Consider the following 21,437-nt stretch of genomic DNA (forward strand, 5'->3'; position numbering starts at 1 on the left):
AGGCTGACCTGGAATTCACTATGTAGTCTCAGGGTGGCCTTGAACTCACAGTGATCCTCCTGCCTCTGCCACCTGAGTTCTGGGATTAAAGGCGTGCGCCACCATGCCCGGCACATAGCCCATTTTTTAACTGGGTTGTTTGATTTCTTATTATTTAATTTTTTGAGTTCTTTGTATATCTTAAATATTAATCCTCTATCAGATGTATAGCTGGCAATGATTTCTCCCACTCTGTAGGTTGCCTCTTTGCTCTATTCACAATGTCTTTTGCCATACATAACTTTGTAATTTCATTAAGTCCCAGCGGTTGATCTATGATCTTATTGCTTGAGCAATTGGGGTTATATTCAGAAAGTCCTTGCCAATACCAATATGTTGAAGGATTTCCCCTACTTTTTCCTCTATCAGTTTTGAGAGATAAGGATCTATTTTCACCCTTCTACAGTTGCATATCCAGTTTTCACAGCACCATTTCCTGAAGAGGCTGTCTTCTCTCCTATGAGTATTTTTGGCATTTTTGTTGAATATCAGGTGGCTTTAGCTACCCAGACTTACATCTAGGTCCACTATTCTGTTCCATTGATCTACATGTCTGTTTTTGTGCCAGTACCATGCTGTTTTTGTTACTATGGCTCTGTAGTATAGATAAAAATCAGGTATGGTGATACCACCAGCCATATTTTTGTTGCTCAAAATTGTTTTAGATATTCGAGATTTTTTGTGCTTCCAAATGAATTTTTGGATTTTTTTTATTTGCATTAAGAATGTCATTGGAATTTTGATGGAGATTGCATTAAATGTGTAGATTGCTTTTGGTAAGATTGACATTTTCACAATATTGATTCTTCCAATCCAAGAACAAGGGATGTTTTTCCATTTCCTAATGTCTTCTGTAATTTCTCACTTGAGTATTTTAAAGTTTTCATTGTAGAGATCCTTCACTTCCTTGGTTAGGTTTATTCCAAAGTATATTAAGTTATTTTTCTGATGCAAATGTGAGTGGGAGTGATTCTCTGATTTCATCCTCTGTGTTTTGTGTTAGCATATGGGAAGGTTACAGATTTCTGTATGTTTAATTTTTATCCTTCTATATGGCTGTAGGTGTTTATCAGCTCTAACAGTTTGCTGGTAGAGCCTTTAGAGTCCTATATGTATAGAATCATGTCATCTGCAAATAATGATAACTTAATCTCGTCCTTTCCAATTTGTATCCCTTTTATGTGTGTCTCTTGCCTTATTGCTATGGCTAATACTTCAGTACTATATTAAATTAAAGTGGGACAGTGGACACCCTCATCTTGTTCCTGAGTTCATTTGCAAGAGGCTCTTGTGTGCCCATTCCCTCTCTCTGCTTAAAAACAAAATGTTCTAAAAAAAAAAAAAGCACAGACATATGACATTTGTTTGCAGTTACAAAAAGTTCTGGTGTACCCATATCACACGCACACTCAAATAAATGAAAACCACCACTTCATACTTCGGTGGTGGCTTGCTGCCTCACTTAGAACAAAAGCAACAGAGCCAATAAACTTCTCTCTTTTTCTCTGCTGGCCTGGAGGATAATTAAGGTTTCATGCATACTGCTGCAGGGAAGTTTAATCAGGGCTGTCTGCATTCTGCTCCAAGGGGAATTTAATCAGGATTTCTGCATGCTGACCCAGGGGAATTTAATCAGGGTGTCTGCATGCTGCTGCAGGGGAGTTTAATTGGGATGTCTGCATGCTGTTCCTGGGTACTTTAATCAGGGCTATCTGCATCCTGCTCCAAGGGGAGTTCATCAGGGTGTCTGCATGCTGCTCCTGGGGGAGTTTAAGCATGGTGTCTGCATTCTGTTCCAGGGAGAGTTTAATCAGGATGTCTGCATGCTGCTCCAAGAGAGTTTAATCAGGATGTCTGCATGCTGCTCCTGGGGGAGTTTAATTATGGTGTGTGCATGCTACTCCAGGCAGAGTTTAATTAGGGTGTGTGCATGCTTCTCCAAGGGACTTTAATCAGGGTATCTGCATACTGCTCCAGGGGAGTTTAATCAGTGCTGTCTGCATGCTTCTCTAGGCTGTGTTTAATTAGGGTGTGTGCATGCTTCTCCAAGGGAATTTAATCAGGGTGTCTGCATGCTGCTCCAGGGGAGTTTAACCAGGGTGTCTGCATGCTGCTCTGGGGGAGTTTAACCAGGGTGTCTGCATGCTGCTCTGGGGGGGGTTAATCAGGGTGTCTGCATGCTGCTCCAGGGGACTTTAATCAGGGTGTCTGCATGCTGCTCCAGGGGAGTTTAATCAGGGTGTCTGCATGCTGCTCCAGGGGAGTTTAATCAGGATGTCTGCATGCTGCTCCAGGAGTTTAATCAGGGTGTCTGCATGCTGCTGCAGGGGAGTTTAATCAGGGTGTCTGCATGCTGCTCCAGGGGAGTTTAATCAGGATGTCTGCATGCTGCTCCAGGGGAGTTTAATCAGGATGTCTGCATGCTGCTCCAGGGGAGTTTAATCAGGGTGTCTGCATGCTGCTCCAGGGGAGTTTAATCAGGGTGTCTGCATGCTGCTCCAGGGGAGTTTAATCAGGATGTCTGCATGCTGCTCCAGGGGAGTTTAATCAGGGTGTCTGCATGCTGCTCCAGGGGAGTTTAATCAGGGTGTCTGCATGCTGCTCCAGGGGAGTTTAATCAGGGTGTCTGCATGCTGCTCCAGGGGAGTTTAATCAGGGTGTCTGCATGCTGCTCCAGGGGGGGTTAATCAGGGTATCTGCATACTGCTCCAGGGGAGTTTAATCAGTGCTGTCTGCATGCTTCTCTAGGTGGTGTTTAATTAGGGTGTGTGCATGCTTCTTCAAGGGACTTTAATCAGGGTGTCTGCATGCTGCTCCAGGGGAGTTTAACCAGGGTATCTGCATGCTGCTCTGGGGGGGTTTAATCAGGACTGTCTGCATGCTGCTTCAGGGGAGTTTAATCAGGGTATCTGCATGCTGCTCTGGGGGGGTTTAATCAGGGTGTCTGCATGCTGCTCCAGGGGAGTTTAATCAGGACTGTTTGCATGCTGCTCCAGGAGTTTAATCAGGGTGTCTGCATGCTGCTGCAGGGGAGTTTAATCAGGACTGTTTGCATGCTGCTCCAGGAGTTTAATCAGGGTGTCTGCATGCTGCTCCAGGGGAGTTTAATCAGGACTGTTTGCATGCTGCTGCAGGGGAGTTTAATCAGGGTGTCTGCATGCTGCTGCAGGGGAGTTTAATCAGGGTGTCTGCATGCTGCTCCAGGAGTTTAATCAGGGTGTCTGCATGCTGCTGCAGGGGACTTTAACCAGGGTGTCTGCCTGCTGCTCTGGGGGAGTTTAATCAGGGTGTCTGCATGCTGCTCCAGAGGAGTTTAATCAGGGTGTCTGCATGCTGCTCCAGGGAGAGTTAATCAGGGTTTGCTGCATGTCTATGTTTAGTGGGTACTTTCCAGAGCTCCGGTAATTTGCAAGTCGCTCCCTCACTGAAGAAAATGTCTCACCCTCTCCAGCCACCATTAGTTGTCAGTATGCTCCTCAGCAAGTCCAGGGGGTCTCTTCAGTCCCTCTACCATCTTAGATAAGGTTGGTTTGCCCAAGCTTGTACAGGACATGTGTATGTCGCAATGTCACCTAGTTCATTAATGCAGCAGCCATGTCATACCTGCAGGCACTGCTCCCTACCTCTGCCTCTCACATTCTCTCTGCTAATGTTATGCCCAGTTCTCGGCACCCCCAGTGACCAACAAGGAGAACCAAACACGTATGCAAGGGCAAGGAACTTTAATTTGGACTTAAGTTCGGTCTCTTGACTTCACCAACGCAGTGGATCCATGCAGGAACCCCGAGTAGTGGGAGGGCAGGGTTTTTATAGGGATCTGGACATAGAAGAAGGGGATGGGTACATGATTGGTTGATTTAAACAGTAACAACACTTGTACTGTTCTGGTTGGCTTAGGATTTTGGTGGGCAAAGTTGGCAGGCTGGGTCTAGGGGAATTGAACTTATCTATGACTACAGGAATGTATGGAGTAGTCAGTTTCCAGTAACTGTTAAACCCACCCTTACCAGAAGATAAAAAACTTAGATCTTGCTGGGAAACAGAAACTTAGGCCTGCTGGGGACTCTGAAGCCTGTCATGGTGTCCGCCTGGTTCCTGAGTCCTTCACTTTCTCTTTTATAAGGTTCACTGAGTGTTTGAACATGACAGAGAAGTCTCATTCAGTGTTGAGCAACCAACAGTCACTTAATCTCAGTACTGAGTCAAGTTTTGAGTCTTCCCAGCAGTCTCCATTCTGTAAAAATACTTCTCTGACCAAAGCTAAGAGCAGCACTAAGTCTATGGACCTAAACACAAATATTTAATGGGCAATTTGGAGATTGGGGAGATGACTTAGCAGTTAAAGGCACTTGATTGCAAAGCCTGCCCATCCAGGTTGCTTGTGAATAAACACATAAGTCCAGATGCACAAGGAAGTGTATGCATGCATCTGGAGCTCATTTGTAGCACCCATACTCTCCCTGTATCTCTCCTCTCTCTCCTGCATGTTTTGGTGCACTCTTACTGCAGCCCAGGCTGACCTGGAACTTACTATGTAGTCCCTCCAGGCTGGAGAGATGGTTTAGAGCTTAAGGCGCTTGCCTGCAAAGCCAAAGGACTTCGGTTCAATTCCCCATGACCCACGTAAGCCAGATGTACATGGAGGCTCATGTACCTGGAGTTTGTTTGCAGTGGCTGGAGGCCCTGGCGTATCCATTCTCCCTCTCTCTCTCTGTCTCTCTCTGCCTCTTTCTTTCTCTGTCTGTTGCTCTCAAATAAATACATAAAAATAAACCAAAAAAATTGCCTGGCTTACTTATTTGCAAGGACATGGAGAGAATACGAATATGAATGGGTGTGCTCAGACAAATGCACTCCAGATAAATGCACCACTTTGTGCATCTGGCTTTATGTGGGTCATGGGGAATTGAACTCGGATTGTTAGGCTTTGCAGGCAAGCTTCTCAACCACTGATCCATCTCTCTAGCTCATAAAACAATTTTTAAAAATATTTTAATATTTTATTTATTTGAGAGTGAGAAAGAGAGACAGTGGACACACCAAGGTCTCCAGCCACAGCAAACCAACTCCAGATCACACACATGTGCCACCAGGACCCATATAAGCCAGATGCACAAGGTGGCTCATACATCTGGAGTTTGTCTGCAGTGGCTGGAGGTCCTGACACATCCATTCTCTCTCTTAACTCTGCCTCTTTGTTGATCTCTCTCAAATAATATATATATATATATAATCCTCTTGTCCACAGTCACTCCATACTCAGATGATCCTGTGAATATCCAACTTGGTCTCCCTGGGTTCTCTTACTGCCCTCTGAGGCCTTAAAGTCAACAAGAATGAGTGAGAGCCTTACAGAGCCCCAATTTCCTCAGCGCCCACTTCCCCCTTGACTCTGGTCTTAGTCTTTCCCCCCAACATCTGTATCTTGGGCTGTCTTCCTGGTTATACCAGTGCACTTTAGGGATCCCTTACACCTACTCTCCAGCACCTCAGCTTCCACACCAATGGCCCCACTCAGCTTGACTAAGATCAGTCATTGTCCCAATTCCCTCAGTAGTCAGGATTACTCATACAGAGTGGGATTGAAGCAGTGTAAGGGTGACAGGACCCCCAAAGTAAGTAAGAAATGTAATGTCTTTGAAACTGTCCTTGCATTAAAAAGTTCCTTTCCAAGCCGGGCATGGTGGTGCACGCCTTTAATCCCAGCACTCAGGAGGCAGAGGTAGGAGGATTGCGGTGAGTTCAAGGCAAGTCTGAGACTCCATAGTGAGCTCCAGGTCAGCCTGGGCTAGAGTGAGACCCTACCTTGAAAAAAAAAAAAGTTCCTTTCCTAGATGTTTGTCCTTGAACTCAACTGGAATCCTTTCCTCCAAGCAGTCCGTCCCTCCCTGGAAGAGAGCCGTGCCCCTTCCTGAGAAGGCAACACCCTCCGTGGAAGATTGAGATTCCTGAACTGCCACCCAAAACCAGTCAGGCCGATCAAATCAGCTCCATCCAGACCTAGAAAAGGCTTCAGTCTGGCTCTCTAGGTGGGTTTCTCCATTTTCCTGAGACCACATCTTGCCATTGCTTGGGCAAAAGCTCTGCATTCCTTCCTTCTCTTAAGCTCTGGGCTTCACCATTTTTGAGAACCTCCTCCTGGCCATGAACGCTGTCTTCCCTCCTTCTCTTACATTTTTTTTTTCCCAAGGTAGGCTCTCACTCTAGCCCAGGCTGACCTGAAATTCATTATGTAGTCTCCTGGTGGCCTCGAACTCATGGCCACCCTCCTACCTCAGCCTCCCAGAGTGCTGGGATTAAAAGTGTGCACCAACATGCCTGGCAAGTAACTTTTTATATTTTATTTATTTATTTATTTGCAAGGGGAGAGAGAGGAAATATGAACAAATATGGGTATGCTAGGGCCTCTAGCCACTGCAAAGAAGGAACTCCAGATGCATACGCCACTTTGTGCATTGGACCTTACATGGACACAGGGGCGTCAAACCCAGGTCTTTAGGCATTGCAGGCAAATGTTTCAAGCACTGAGTCATCTTTCCAGCCCTTAAGTTTTATCTGTAATCTAATAAAGCCTCTAAACTCTACCCTCTGGTCTGTGGATGCCAGTTCTTTGAATTCATAAGACAAGAATCCAGAGGCCACTGACAGTGAGAGTTCATGTGACTGTTGAGTTTTCCAGGACCTAGCCCCTAAGTGTTGCCCATCCAAAGCTGAGAAATGCTCCATAACTTTCAAAAGACACTCCAAGAGATGGCTTAGCGGTTAAGCGCTTGCCTGTGAAGCCTAAGGACCCCAGTTCGAGGCTCGGTTCCCCAGGTCCCACGTTAGCCAGATGCACAAGGGGGCACACGCGTCTGGAGTTCGTTTGCAGAGGCTGGAAGCCCTGGCACGCCCATTCTCTCTCTCCCTCTATCTGTCTTTCTCTCTGTGTCGCTCTCAAATAAATAAATAAATAAAAATTTAAAAAAAAAAAGACACTCCAATATTCCTGTATCATATTGGTACATGGGCAAGGAACCCCAATTCCTGTAATATCACTATAGTCCAGGCTGACTTGTAACTCACTCTGTAGCCACAGGCTGGCCTCAAGCTCACAATGATCCTCCTATGTCAGCCTCCCCAGTGCTGGGATTAAAGATGTGTGTCAGTACGCCCAGTTTGTTAGCCTTTTTATTTTATTTATTTATGACAGAGATGTATGGAGAGGCAGAGAATGAGCATGTCACTACAAATAATCTCCAGACACATGGCCACCATGTGTAGCTGGCTTATATGGGTACTAGGGAATTGAATCTGGGTCCTCAGTGTTTGAAGGCAAGCGCCTTAACCACTAAGCATATCTCTAGCCCTGATTAGCCCTTAAAAAATAGCCAAACTGGAGGTCCTGGCATGCCCATTTGCTGCCTCTTTCACTCTCTCTCAAGTAAAAATAAAATAGCCAACTCATTATCCTTTTCTGTGCATGAGTTGCTATCTCTGTGACCAGCTGAGACACCCTTTGTTCTGACTTACACCTATTCATGAGCCACTGCTTACTTCCTTTGAGATTTTCCGCTTTCCAGTGCCATATGTGGGTGTGGACACTTGTCTGAGGAGGCCAATTCACTCTTTTATTTATTTTTTTTTAAATATTTTATTTATTTATTTGAGAGTGACAGAGACAGAGAGAAAGACAGATAGAGGGAGAGAGAGAGAATGGGCGTGCCAGGGCTTCCAGCCTCTGCAAACGAACTCCAGACGCGTGCGCCCCCTTGTGCATCTGGCTAACGTGGGACCTGGGGAACCGAGCCTCGAACCGGGGTCCTTAGGCTTCACAGGCGAGCGCTTAACCGCTAAGCCATCTCTCCAGCCCCAATTCACTCTTTTATAAGCAAGCACCTTTAACCACTGAGCAATCCTCCCAGCTCTAAATTCAGTCTTTCATTTGCCTACTTACATAGCTCATCTTCATTATCCACTCATCAGTTGAGGGACATGTAGGCTGTTTCCATTTCCCAGCTATTATAAATTGAGCAGCAATAAACATGGTTGAGCACGTACTTCTAAAGAAATGAGATGAGTCTTAGGATATATGCCTAGGAGTGCTGTAGCTGGGTCATATGGTAGATCTATTTTTAGCTGTCTTTAGGAGCCTCCACACTGATTTCCACAATGGCTGGACTAGATTGCATTCCCACCAACAGTGTAGAAGGGTTTCTCTTCTTCCACATCCTCACCAGCATTTATGATCATTTGTTTTCATGATGGTAGCCAATCTGTCAGAAGTGAGATGGAATCTCAGCATAGTTTTAATCTGCATTTCTCTGATGACTAGGGATGTAGAACATTTTTTTAGATGCTTATATGCCATCCATTTTTCTTCTTTTGAGAACTCTCTATTTAGTTCCATAGCTCATTTTTAATTGGCTTGTTTGATTTCTTATTATTTAATTTTTTGAGTTCTTTGCATATCCTAGATATTAATCCTCTATCAGATATATAGCTGGCAAAGATTTTTTTCCCATTCTGTAGGTTGCCTCTTTGCTTTATTCAGTGTCCTTTGCCATATAACATCTTTGTAATTTCATGAGGCCCCAGTGGTTAATCTGTGGTTTTATTGCTTGAGCAATTGGGGTTATATTCAGAAAGTCCTTGCCAAGACCAATATGTTGAAGGGTTTCCCCTACTTTTCTTCAGCAGTTTCAGAGTTTCAGGTCTGATGTTAAGGTCTTTAATCCATTTGGACTTAATTTTTGTGCATGGTGAGAGAGAAGAATCTATTTTCATCCTTCTGCAGATATATATCCAGTTTTCCCAACACCATTTGCTGAAGAGGCTGTCTTTTCTCCAATGAGTATTTTTGGCATTTTTATCGAATATCAGGTGGCTATAGCTACCCAGACTTACATCTGAGTCTTCTATTCTGTTCCACTGATCTACATATCTGTTTTTGTACCAGTACCATGCTGTTTTTGTTACTATGGCTCTGTAGTATAGGTTAAAATCAGGTATGGTGATACCACCAGCCTTATTTTTGTTGCTCAGTATTGTTTTAGATATTTGAGGGTTTTTGTGATTCCAAATGAATTTTTGGATTGTTTTTTCTATTTCTGTGAAGAATGCCATTGGAGTTTTGATGAGGATTGCATTAAATGTGTAGATTGCTTTTGGTAAGATTGCCATTTTCACAATATTGATTCTTCCAATCCAGGAACAAAGGATGTTTTTCCATTTCCTAATGTCTTCTGCAATTTCTCATTTGAGTGTTTTAAAGTTTTCATTGTAGAGATCCTTTACTTCCTTGGTTAGGTTTATTCCAAGGTACTTTTTTTTTGGATGCAATTGTGAATGGGAGTGATTCTCTGATTTCATCCTCTGTATGTTTGTTGTTAGCATATATGAAGGCTACTGATTTCTGTGTATTTATTTTGTATCCTGCTACATGGCTGTAGGTGTTTATCAGCTTTAACAGTTTGCTATTAGGGTCCTTAGGGTCCTATATGCATAGAATCATGTCATCTGCAAATAATGATAACTTGATCTCTTCCTTTGTATTTCTATCCCTTTTATGTGTGTCTCTTGCCTCATTGCTATGGATAAGACTTCCATTCGATCAAATAAAATTAAATAAAAGTGGGGATAATGGACACTGTTGTCTTGTTCCTGATTTTAGTAGAAAAGCTTCCAGTGTTTCCCCATTTAGTAATATGTTGGCTGTCAATTCTCTCTCTCTCTCTCTCTCTCTCTCTCTTTTTTTTTTTTTTTTTTTTTTGGTTTTCGAGGTAGGGTCTCACTCTAACTCAGGCTGACTTGGAATTCATCTGTAGTCTCAGGCTGTCCTCAAACTCACAGTGATCCTCCTACCTCTGCCTCCCAAGTGCTGGGATTAAAGGCATGCACCACCACGCCCCGTGACCATTTCAATTCTTATTCTTCATAGTTCCCTCTCTAGTCCTTTGCTGACTTGACCACCCAGAACACTGCAGCCTGCCATGCAGATGTCTTCATCTTCTTTAAAATATATACATATATATATTTGAGAGAGGCAGGTAGAAAATGGGGTGCACCAGGGCCTCCAGCCACTGCAAAGGAACTCCAGACACATGTGCCACCTTGCATCTGGCTTACTTAGGTACTGGGGAATCAAACTTAGGTCCTTAGGCTTCATTGGCAAGTGTCTTAACCGCTAAACCATCTCTCCAGCCCTGTCCTCATCTTGATGTGAGATTACACCCTGTACCGGGGAAGCCTCCAGCTCCACACAATGCCTTGTTTCAGCTCTGAGCAGTGGAGATGCATTCATCACCCCATGAAGCTTCCCTTTCCAAAAAAAATAGTCTTTGTTCTTTTTTGTGTGTGTGTGTGTTTTTTCCTTTTTTTTTTTTTTTTCTTCGAGGTAGGGTCTCACTTTAGCCCAGGCTGACCTGGAATTCACTGTGTAGTCTCAAGGTGGCCTGGAACTAACTCATGGCAATCCTCCTACCTCTGCCTCCCAAGTGCTGGGATTAAAGGCGTGTGCCACCACGCCCACCTGTTCTTCTTCTTCTTTTTTTTAATGTAAACAAAAGTGGCTGAAATGTAAGAATCTCAGAGCTCTGTACCCAACTCCCTCCTCTCACCTGGCTGTGTTCTCACTAGACCTGGGGTTCTACAGCTACCTCCTGTGATGGTCTCAGATCTCAGAAAGAGTCATCTTTCCCTCTCCCAGTATGCCCAGACTAGGGAGGGGACCTTAGAATCCCTGCAGTGATGGGCTAAGCCTTTCTACACCAGAGCTGAGAGGAAAAACCAGCCACCACCTGTTGACTCTGGAGAGAGGTGACATCCAAAGCCCCATGTCCCAAAGAGCTCAGCAGATGGTCCAGCCAACCCGGCTGTTGGAGACTAGAGTCAGGCCTCCTCCCCACAACCCAGGCACCGCAAGACCTTCCTTTTCCCTTTCTTTCCTCCAAAGGACTTTAAAATGACTCCTTCTATTACCTGCTTCAGAGTCCCCTTTCCTCCTTGGTCTGGATCTTACCAATCTCTCGCCTGGCAGTAAATAAAGCCTTGAGCCCAGGAAACTGTCGTGATCTTCCATTTCAAACCCCGAACCTGAGACTATGTACACACAAGGTAAGAATTGTTGAGCTGTACACTGAAGTGTTGTGCATATGTGCACATGTTTAAAATGAAGAGTTCAAAAATGGGCTTTGAAAGCCAGGCGTGGTGGCACATCCCTTTATTCCCAGCGCTTGGGAGGCAGAGGTAGGAGGATCACCATGAGTTCAAGGCCATCCTGAGACTCCATAGTGAATTCCAGGTCAGCCTGGGCTAGAGTGAAAAACAAAAAACGGGCTTTGCCAAGCAAGGTGGCACACACCTTTAATCCCAGCACTCTGGAGGCAGAGGTAGGAGGATCACGATGAATTCGAGGCCACCCTGATACTACAAAATGGATTCCAGGTCAGACTGGACTAGAGTGAAACCCTACCTTGATACCTTGAAAAACCAAAAAAAAAAAAAAGGGGGGGGGGCTGTGATTTTGATTTTCAGCAGCAGAAAGTAAATTTCATCCTTTCCCTGAGAACTATTTATTTATTTTTGAGAAGTATCTCACCCTGCAACTCAGGCAGGTCTCAAACTCATGGCAATCCTCCTGCCTCAGCCTTCCATGTGCTGGGGTTACAGGCATAAGCCACCACACCAGTCTCTTGAGATTGCCCACCTGTGTTGAAGGAAGAAGGGGAAACTGGGGAAAACATGGCCTGTGTTTTAAAGCTGTCCTAGTCCCTTCATGCCAGAAGTTCCCGTGTCCCCTCTTGGGAACAGAAAAGTCCTCGTTTAAGTTCCACCTCTCCAACAGATATTCAGGCTGTTCCCTGCCCTCCATGGGCCGGGCACGCATGCAATCTCCTTAGAATCCTGGGGCTTGGAGTACTGAGGGGACCCCATTTCAACCTCCCCCCTCCCTATTCTCTTTGGATGTCAGCTCTCACCCTGAGCCCACTACCCACTCAGGCTCTTTTTCCGGTGGTATGTGCCAGCCGGTTCTGCATCCCACATCCCAGCTGTTGGCATTTTGATGCCATTATCCACAGGATGAAGAAAGGGGCCCTGTTACTCAACAATAGGGGGAAAGACAGAGACAATGGGAAATTGTTTCCGATGGGGTGGGGCAGAGAGGAAAGAACAGCCAGACAGATAAGGGGCTGTAGAGAAGGGGTCGGGGTCCTTGAAGCCGCTGGACGCCCTGGAAGTCTGATTTCCACCTTGACACCCTCTTTCCAAAGGCGATGTGTGCTCAGGAGCTGGAGGGCAGAGGTGAGAACTTGGGTGGACGAGGGGAGAGGTGCTGCTCTGCTCATGTGGACAGAGCTGGAGCCACATCTGGGGCTCTTTCCAAGCACAATCGTGCAAAACCCTCATACTCACCCATCAACCTCCCTTGTGCAAGCACGAGACACAGCGTGCCCGCTGTTTGTAGTCTTGTAGGTGATCATCCTGGGCCACCGCTTCACTCCATCTGCTGACGTCACAAGCCCAGGCCGGCCAGCACCACAGATCCAGTCACAGGACTGGTGTAGTGGACAGATGGGCTGTCAGCCTTCTCAGCACCTTGGCTTTTCCTTTGATCACAGGGAAGAAACCTTTCCAGAAAGGTGTCAAAGGAGCAGCAGCAGCCATCAGGTGTTCAAGCCCCGCAGCTTCAAGGTGCTCAGACTTGCCAGGAGCCCCGACATCCTTCACTGGAACGTCCTCCCTAAGGACGGACAGCTTCTAAGTGCCGTTCCCTTGGTCTCTGGGAAGGTACCAGCTTTCTACGGGTAGGCAGTGAGCTGCTGGCTACTTTGGCATTTTCTGCAAGGGGTATGAAGATGGTATGTGTGTACGTTTGTTTTGAAATACAGAGAAAGAGCTTGAGCCCAGCAGATCGGGACTCAAATCCACACAAGCCCGCCTTTTACGGCTGTGGCTGTGTGACTGCACACGTAACTGTGGGGTTTATTACTTAGGAAAATGAAAGCTCCTAAGTCAGTCGGGCACACCAGAGAGAGAGACAGGGAGAGAGCAAAAGAAAGGGAGGAGGGAATGGGGGAAAGGAGAGGAGAGGGAAGGAGGAAGAGGAGGAGGCAGAATGGGCACTCGAGGGCCTCTTGCCACTGCAACTGAACTGCAGGTGCATGTGGATTTATGTGGGGTCCTGGGGAATTGAACCTGGCTTCTCAAGCAAGTGCCTTTAGCAGCTGAGCCATCTCCCCAGCCTGTAATGCTAGCTTTCCGGCCTCCGTCCCACAATCACTCTTATTTGCCAGATTGTCTTGTGTCATGTCGAGGGGTGGGGGAGAGGTGCCTTTTACATTTTACCACTGGAAAATTATTTTGAGTTTTTAAAAATTATTTATTTTTTTAAAATTTTTATTAGCATTTTCCAGTATTATAAAAAAAATGTCCTATGTTAATTCCCTCCCCACCCCCCATATTTTGAGTTTTTTGAGGTAAGGTCTCCTTGTCCAGACTGACATGGAATTCACTATGTCTTCTCAGGCTGGCCTTGAACTCTGCCAATGTCTCCTGAGTGCTGGCATTAAAGGGCATGTGTCACCATACCCAGCAAATGTGCAGCTCAGGCTGGCCTCAAACTCCTGATTCTCTTGCCTGCACTTCTTCAGCAATTTCCCATGGTGTGTGTCACCACAGCTGGTGAAAATTCTTGATGTATCTAATTGTTTCTCCTGAGGCCTTTGGAGCTCAGCTTTTTTTTTTTTTTTTTTTTTTTCTTAAAGCGTGTGCCACCATGCTCTGCTTTTGTTTGTTGTTTTCTTTTGGTATTTTTATTTATTATTTGAGAGAGAGAGACAGACAGAGAGAACAGGCATGCCAGGGTCTCCAGCCACTGCAAATGAACTCCAGACACATGTGCATTTGGCTTACATGGGTCCTGGGGAATAGAACCTGGGTCCTTTGGCTTTGCAGGCAAGCACCTTAACCACTATGCCATCTCTCCAGCTCTTTAGATTTCTGGTCTCTTTGGGAATCTCCTTGCCTCATCATTCCAATGCTATATCTCTTCTCATCATGATTTAATGTAACTGATCTAACAATGTCAGCACATGCTGGCTCCTAACAGTTGAACAGAAACAATGCAAATAACCAGATAAGAGCTAATATGCCCACAGCTCTTATAACCCATTAAGCACTGTTTTAACCTTTTTACATGTGTTATTTTATTAATCTACCTGATTCTTGCAGTTACTCTGTGGGACAGGGTGTTAGTTATGCTTGTCATTTTGTGACCTAGTAGGTGATAGATTTATTTGGGTTCAGAGGATCAGTCCATCCCCCTGGGGAGGGCGGGAGGGACAGAGCAGTTCTCATCAGAGTGGGCCAGGGAGCGCAGAAAGACGAGAGCTTAGCCGACTTTCTCCTTGTCCAGTCCCAGACTGTGAGACAGTGGGCACTGCCCACAGTGAAGGTGGGTCTCCCCCAACTTAATCCTGTCTAGAAACAACCCCACAGACTCACCCAGATGCCTCACAGCCTCCTAGGTCTATCTCAGTTCCATCAGGCTGACACTGAAGACTGGTCTCCTCAAGCAGCAACCGTTATCCACAGACTGAGTTACAGTTCACGATTACCTCAACTCAGCTCCAGCAGCAGGGCCAGGAGATAAGTTTTAACAAAAACAAAATCTCAGGCTGGAGAGATTGCTCAGCAGTTAAGGCGCTTGACTGCAGAGCCTGAGGACACAGGTTGGATTGACCAGGACCCACGTAAAGACACCAGATAGACAAGGTGGCATGTGTCTGGAGTTCGTTTGCAGCGGGTAGAGGCCCTGGCACACCCTGCTGCAATAAATATTTTTTTTAAATCTTCAAAAAATAAAAATTAGCCAGGCATGGTGGCGCACGTCTTTAGTCCCAGCACTTGGGAGGCAGAGGTAGGAGGATCACTGTGAGTTCGAGGACACCCTGAGACTACATAATAAATTCCAGGTCAGCCTGAGCTAGAATGAGACCCTACCTCAAAAAGCAAAAAAGAAAAAGAAAAAAAAACCCAAAAACCCTCAAGGTGATAAGAATAAATATAATAAACAAAAGATACAGCCAAAACAGATCATTGCATTTGAAATCTTTTCTATAACTTTATTATTTTTAATACTTTATTTGAGAAGAAAGAGAGAATAAAAGGCAGATAGAACTGGTGTGCCAGAGCCTCCAGCCACTGCAAAAGAACTCCAGATGCATGTGTGACCTTGTGCATCTTGCTTTACTTGGGTCCTGGGGAATTGAACCTGGGTTCTTAGGCTTCACAGGCAAGTGCCTTAACCACTTAGCCATCTCTCCATCATCTCCCAGCTTTATTATTTTATGTACTGTGATTGCTGTGTCGCAGTCCATCTGTGCACACTTTTACCACTTTCAAATCCAAGGTTAGTTTAGGTACTGATGAAGTTTTTATAAGGGAAAAAAATCCCCATTCAGTCCCAGAGGATAGTGCTCCACAGTGAGGCATACTGGGGGGTGAGAAAAGGTTTCTCAGCAGGGAGGCCCGGTGAGAAGTAGGTGAGCTGGAGCCTGGACTGGTCAAGGGCATGGCGAAGGCCAGCGCGGGCCTATGCTGGCCGTGCGGGGGCGGTGGGGTCACTGAGCCCTTCGGAGGCTCCACATCCTCCTCAGCAGCTTTTTAAGGTGGGAGAGTAACAAGTTCATATTTACTGTGACTTTGGGATGGAAAAGTGGTGTTGGGAGATCAAGACTGGGGTTCACAATCCTGACAGCAGGCCCGGGAAGTACCAGGATGAAAGGGGAGCAGAAGAGGAGATGCTAAACCAATAGTGGCTAAAGATAAGGCATTTGTCTGTGAAGCCAAAGGACCCAGTTCGATTCCCCAGTTCTCCAGGACCCACGTAAGCCACATGCACAAGGGGCACTTGTGTCTCTGGAGTTCGTTCGCAGTGGCTGCAGGCCCTGGTGTGCCCATGCTCTGTCTCTCTCTTCTATCTCCCTGCTTGCAAATAAATAATTTTTTTTAAAAAAAAAAAGAATATTGGCTAAAAAAAAAAAAAAGATAAAGTGCTGGGTATGGTGGTTCACGCCTTTAATCCTAGCACTGGGGAGGCAGAGGTGGGAGGATCACTGAGTTCGAGGTCAGTCTGGGATTACAGAGTGAATTCTAGGTCAGCCTGGGCTAGAGTGAGACCCTGTCTCAAAAATACTAAAAATAAATAAAAAGAATGCTGGCTGAGGTGATGAAGAAAGTGGGAAAAGTTTTCACTGCCCCCAATTACTTTCCCTTTGTTGCCAGTCCTCCCCCCTCCCCCCTTTCTTGGCTCCCAGAGAGTCCGATTCCTCCAGGTACAGTCACTCATGCCCTCCTCTACCCTTTCCCTCATGCTAAGGAGCGCCCACCCTTTGCGTTCTGCAGACTATAGCTGACTCCACAATGCCAGGCAGAATCACCCTCCCTGCACTGTGCCATCTCCTCCTCCCTTGGACCTTCATCTTCCACAAATCCCTGGGGAACTCAGGTAAGACCCCAGCCCAGCTTCAAAGCTGGAGTGGGGAGAGGCTTCCAGGGTGGGACAGCGGCTAGAAGTAGCGGGGAGCGCCCGGTGTGGTGGCACACACCTTTAATCCCAGCACTGGGGAGGCAGACGTAGTAGGATCGCCGTGAGTTCGAGGACACCCTCAGACTACACAGTGGTCAGCCTGGGCTACAGCGACACCCCACCTCAAAAATCAAAACAAACAAAAGAAGAGGTGGGGAGGGAGGAGTCCGTGTAAAGGGGCGGTGACGTGTCAGGGTCCCTGCGCAAGGCCTCCGGAGACAGGGTCTGAGTGGGCGCTCAGGGCGGTGAGGATCAGAGGGTCCCTGCCACTGTGGCCCCTCTGCTCAGCACCCCACCCGGGCCCCCACTACCTCCTGCCCCCCATCCACGACGTCATTCACTCTCGTCGCGGGGCCACGGTCACGCTGCCTTGCGTCCTGGGCGCCTCGCCTCCTCCCAGCTACAAGGTGCGCTGGAGCAAGGTGGAGCCGGGGCACCTCCGGGACACGACGGTGCTCATCACGCACGGGGCGTACGCGCGCGGCTACGGGCCCCTGGGCACGCGCGGCAGCCTGCGGCGGGGGCACCGGCTGGACGCCTCCCTGGTCATCGCCAACGTGCGCCTGGACGACGAGGGCCGCTACCGCTGCCAGCTCATCCACGGCGTGGACGACGAAAGCGTGGCGCTGACGCTGTATCTGGAAGGTGAGGCCCCTGGGCTGCCGGGTCGGTCTGTCCGTCCGTCGGTCGGTGGGTCGGTCTGTCCGTCTCCCGGGCGCCGCCGCATCTCCGTGCCCCGCCGCAGGGGTGGTGTTTCCGTACCAACCGAGCCGCGGCAGGTACCAGTTCAACTACTTCGAGGCGAAGCAGGCGTGCGAGGAGCAGGACGGACGCCTGGCCACTGACCGCCAGCTCTACCAAGGTGCGCGGCGCGGGCGGGCGGGCGGGGCGGCCCCGGGCCCGGCGGGGCTCTGCGCTGCGCGCCGCCCGGCCCGTGACGCGCTCGCCTCCCCCGCCAGCGTGGACCGAGGGTCTGGACTGGTGTAACGCCGGCTGGCTGCTCGAGGGCTCCGTGCGCTACCCGGTGCTCAGCGCGCGCGCCGCCTGCGGAGGCCCTGGCCGGCCGGGCATCCGCAGCTACGGGCCGCGGGACCGCTGGCGCGACCGCTACGACGCCTTCTGCTTCACCTCCGCGCTCGCGGGTGAGAGGCGGGTCCTGAGGTCAGGGCGGGGCCTATGGACAGAGGAGGGTCTTGAGGTCAGAGGCGGGATCTGTGGACAGAGGAGGGTCCTGAGGTCAGGGCGGGGCCTATGGACAGAGGAAGGTCCTGAGGTCAGGGGCGGGATCTGTGGACAGAGGAGGGTCCTGAAGTCAGAGGCGGGATCTGTGGACAGAGGAGGGTCCTGAGGTCAGGGGCGGGATCTGTGGACAGAGGAGGGTCCTGAGGTCAGGGGCGGGATCTGTGGACAGAGGAGGGTCCTGAGGTCAGGGGCGGGATCTGTGGACAGAGGAGGGTCCTGAGGTCAGGGGCGGGGCTTATGGGCAGAGGAGGGTCCTGAGGTCAGGGGCGGGGTCTATGGACAGAAGAGGGTCCTGAGGTCAGGGCGGGGCCTATGGACAAGGAGGGTCCTGAGGTCAGGGGCGGGGCCTATGGACAGAGGAGGGTCCTGAGGTCAGGGGCGGGGCCTATGGGCAGAGGAGGAGTCTGAGTTTAGGTCGGGGGCGGGTACTATGGACAGGATGAGCCTGAGGTCAGGGGCGCGTCTCGTCTGCCCAGCTCGGTCCCTCCGTCCTCCTCGGTGACGGGCTCCGCTCCGCTCCGCAGGCCGCGTGTTCTTCGTGCCTGGGCGGCTGACGCTGTCCGAGGCGCACGCGGCGTGCCGGCGGCGCGGGGCCGTGGTGGCCAAGGTCGGCCACCTGTACGCCGCCTGGAAGTTCTCGGGGCTGGACCGGTGCGACGGCGGCTGGCTGGCGGATGGCAGCGTGCGCTTCCCCATCACCACGCCGCGGCCGCGCTGCGGGGGCCTCCCGGATCCCGGGGTGCGCAGCTTCGGCTTCCCCAGACCCCAGCAGGCGGCCTACGGGACCTACTGCTACGCCGAAACAGTCGTGGCCTGATGCCCCCCCCCCCCAGCGCGGGACAAAGTCTGCGGGCAGTGGCGGGTCTCCCCTCTCCCACGCGAGGAGGGACCGGGTCCTCAGACCTGCCTCCCCCAGCAGAGCTGCGCGCCGCGGACCCCGGCTGTCCCAGAGCTGGGGAGCTGGCGCCCCTGGCGGTCAGCGCGCACGTGACCCCTGGACCGGCGGATCGCAGAAGAGGCGGCGAAGAGGTCTCCGGAGTGTTAACTGACCAATAAAATAACGCGAGGGTCTCCTGTGTCTGATGAGGCTCTCGGACTTGGAGTAAGTGCGTGCGGGGGGGTGGCGGCTGCTGACCCTGAACCCAGAGCGCCCACCGCATGTCTAGGATCCGGCCAGAGAAGGCGCTTTACTTGGACGGTGGGGTCAGCAGAATATAGGGGTTGCGATGAGAAGTCACCTACACAAAGGGAGCGAGGACCAGCGGCCTGTGGCACGAGAACCTGGGCTGTTGTCGCCCCTGGCGGCCTCCGCACGGCCACACTCGGTTACCCTGGTCCAGATGTGCGCAGGACTGCCCGCCCTACCCTTTGGGCCCCGCAGAACAACTATGCAGTGGAGCTAAGCATTCCTTGAACTGGGCTTGAATGTTTAATCAGTCTCCCCGCTTCAAGGCCCACTATTAAAGATCAAAGCCAACCGGGCATGCTGGCGAGGTAGAAGGATTTAATCCCAGCAGAGGCAGAGGTAGGAGGATTGCTGTGACTTCAAGGCCACCCTGAGACTACAGAGTGAATTCCAGGTCAGCCTGGGCTAGAGTGAGATCCTACCTCAAAAAGCAAACAAACAAAAAGATCGGAAAGCCGAAGCAGGAGTGCAATCCCAGCAATCCGGAGGCTAATCTGCACGGAGAGTTCCAGGCCGTGGCAGCCTAGCAAGACCCCGTCTCAAAAGGCTGAGGAGGGGCTAGGGAGGTGCCTCAGTGGGAAAGAGAGCTTGCTATGCAAGCGAGGGCACCCGGGTTTCATCTGCAGCACCCAGGTTACCTGTGGCTGGACTCGCTCTAAACTGGGGCCCCATGGTGAGCCAGTTTAAACTAAAACAGCAGCAGTTTCTAGGCTCTGTGAGATCTTATTTCAAGGGAATAAGGCAGAAGAGAAATGGTGTCCACCTCTGGCCTGTGCATTTATGGGTACATGGCATCTACACACGTGACTACATCACACACACTACACATACACACAAAAGGAATGTGATATGGTATCACAATTGACAGGAAATTAACGTGCAGAAAGCAGAGACAATCAATTAACCCAAAACAGGAGTACTGAATACTGCAGGCTACGGGAACAGGGTAGCATTTGTCTCTAAAAGAGAAATGAAGGGCTGGAGAGATGGCTTAGCGGTTAAGTCGCTTGCCTGCAAAGCCAAAGGACCCAGCTTCAAGTCCCCAGGACCCACGTTACCCAGATGCACAATAGGGCACACCCATCTGGAGTTCATTTGCATTGGCTGAAGGCTCTGGCACACCCATTCTCTCTCTCTCTCTCTCTCATATAAATAAAAATAAAATATTAAAAGAGAAATGGTGATAACCTGCCTCAGGATAAAAATGGAGAGAGAGACAGGACAGTCACCATGAGTGGAGCTCTGGAAGTGGAGGAGCTCACCCCGGGTAAGGCAGTGAGTTAGTAAAGAGGAGCCATGAGGTTGGGACACTGTGTGATACTGTACCTGTAGCCACGGAGTCTACATAAATGATTTATTGTTGTCATTGTTATTATTTGGTATTTAGAGGTAGGGTTTCACTCTAGCCCAGGATGACTTGGAATTCACTATCTAGTCTTAGGGCGGCTTCCAACTCACAGCAATCCTCCTACTTCTGCCTCCCACGTGTTGGGATTAAAGGCATGTGCCACCATGCCTGGCTGATTTATTATTTTATTTTATTTATGAAAGAGAGAGAAAATGGACATGCTAGGGCCTTCAGCCTCTACAAACTTCAGATGCATGCACCCGTTTGTGCATCTGGCTTACATGGATTCTGGAGAATTGAACCTGGGTCCTTAGGCTTCTCAGGCAAGTGCTTTAACTGCTAAGCCATCTTTCTAGCCCCTGATTTATTTTTGTTTTTTAATTTAAAGTGTTAAGCCCTAGCAGTTAAGGAACATGCCTGCAAAGCCCAAGGACCCAGGTTCAGTTTCCCAGGACCCATGTAAGCCAGATGCACAAGGTGAAGCATGTGTCTGGAGTTCATTTGCAGTGGTTGGAGGCTCTGGCATACCTATTATCTCTCTGTCTCAAATAAATTTAATAAATTAAAAAAAATTTAAATGTTAAGTCAGTTCTATATCTGCCTCTCTCTCAAATAAACAAATTAAGTTAATTTTTTAAAAAAGAAGGCAGGAGCTGGAGAGATGGCTTAGTGGTTAAGATACTTGCCTGCGAAGCCAAAGGACCTAGGTTCAACTCCCCAGGACCCACGTAAGCCAGATACACAAGGTGGAGTTTTTGTTTCCAGTGGCTAGAGGCTCTAGTGCACCTATATTCTGTCCCTCCCTTCCTCTCTCCCTCTCTCTTTCTCTCTCAAATAATTAATAAAAATCATGTTTTTTAGAAAAAGCAAATAGGAGCCCCCCACTGGGCCATGGCCAGGTGACTGAGGCAAACTTCTGCACAGTTGTTTGCTGGGTTTCCTGGGGACCCTCCTCTTTGCAGCTTCCTCTCCTCATTTCTTTCCTTAGCCATGTGGTCGCCAGGCAACACTTACGTAATTGCTTATGCACTTCACTGTATGAGGAAATTATG

At 48.7% G+C, this 21,437-nt stretch overlaps 1 protein-coding gene across 1 annotated transcript; it reads left to right on the forward strand.

The window, feature by feature from the left end:
* Positions 1-5,976: 5,976 nt before the first annotated feature.
* Positions 5,977-18,668, forward strand: Hapln2 (hyaluronan and proteoglycan link protein 2). Its single transcript, XM_045138016.1, has 6 exons — positions 5,977-6,068; positions 16,426-16,528; positions 16,898-17,254; positions 17,355-17,471; positions 17,569-17,751; positions 18,376-18,668. Exons 2-6 carry the CDS (start codon positions 16,444-16,446, stop codon positions 18,666-18,668), a joined length of 1,035 nt encoding a protein of 344 aa, XP_044993951.1. The 5' UTR covers positions 5,977-6,068; positions 16,426-16,443.
* Positions 18,669-21,437: the final 2,769 nt, after the last annotated feature.

This window comes from Jaculus jaculus, chromosome 19 (assembly GCF_020740685.1).
Source record: "Jaculus jaculus isolate mJacJac1 chromosome 19, mJacJac1.mat.Y.cur, whole genome shotgun sequence".
NCBI classification, from domain to species: Eukaryota; Metazoa; Chordata; class Mammalia; order Rodentia; family Dipodidae; genus Jaculus; species Jaculus jaculus.

Bases quoted from the DNA above. Each gene is read 5' to 3' on its own strand.
- Hapln2 (XM_045138016.1), top strand. From the start codon at position 16,444: ATGCCAGGCAGAATCACCCTCCCTGCACTGTGCCATCTCCTCCTCCCT. The intron at 16,529-16,897 runs GTAAGACCCCAG...CCCTCTGCTCAG, and splicing joins CAAATCCCTGGGGAACTCAG to CACCCCACCCGGGCCCCCAC. The intron at 17,752-18,375 runs GTGAGAGGCGGG...TCCGCTCCGCAG, and splicing joins CTTCACCTCCGCGCTCGCGG to GCCGCGTGTTCTTCGTGCCT.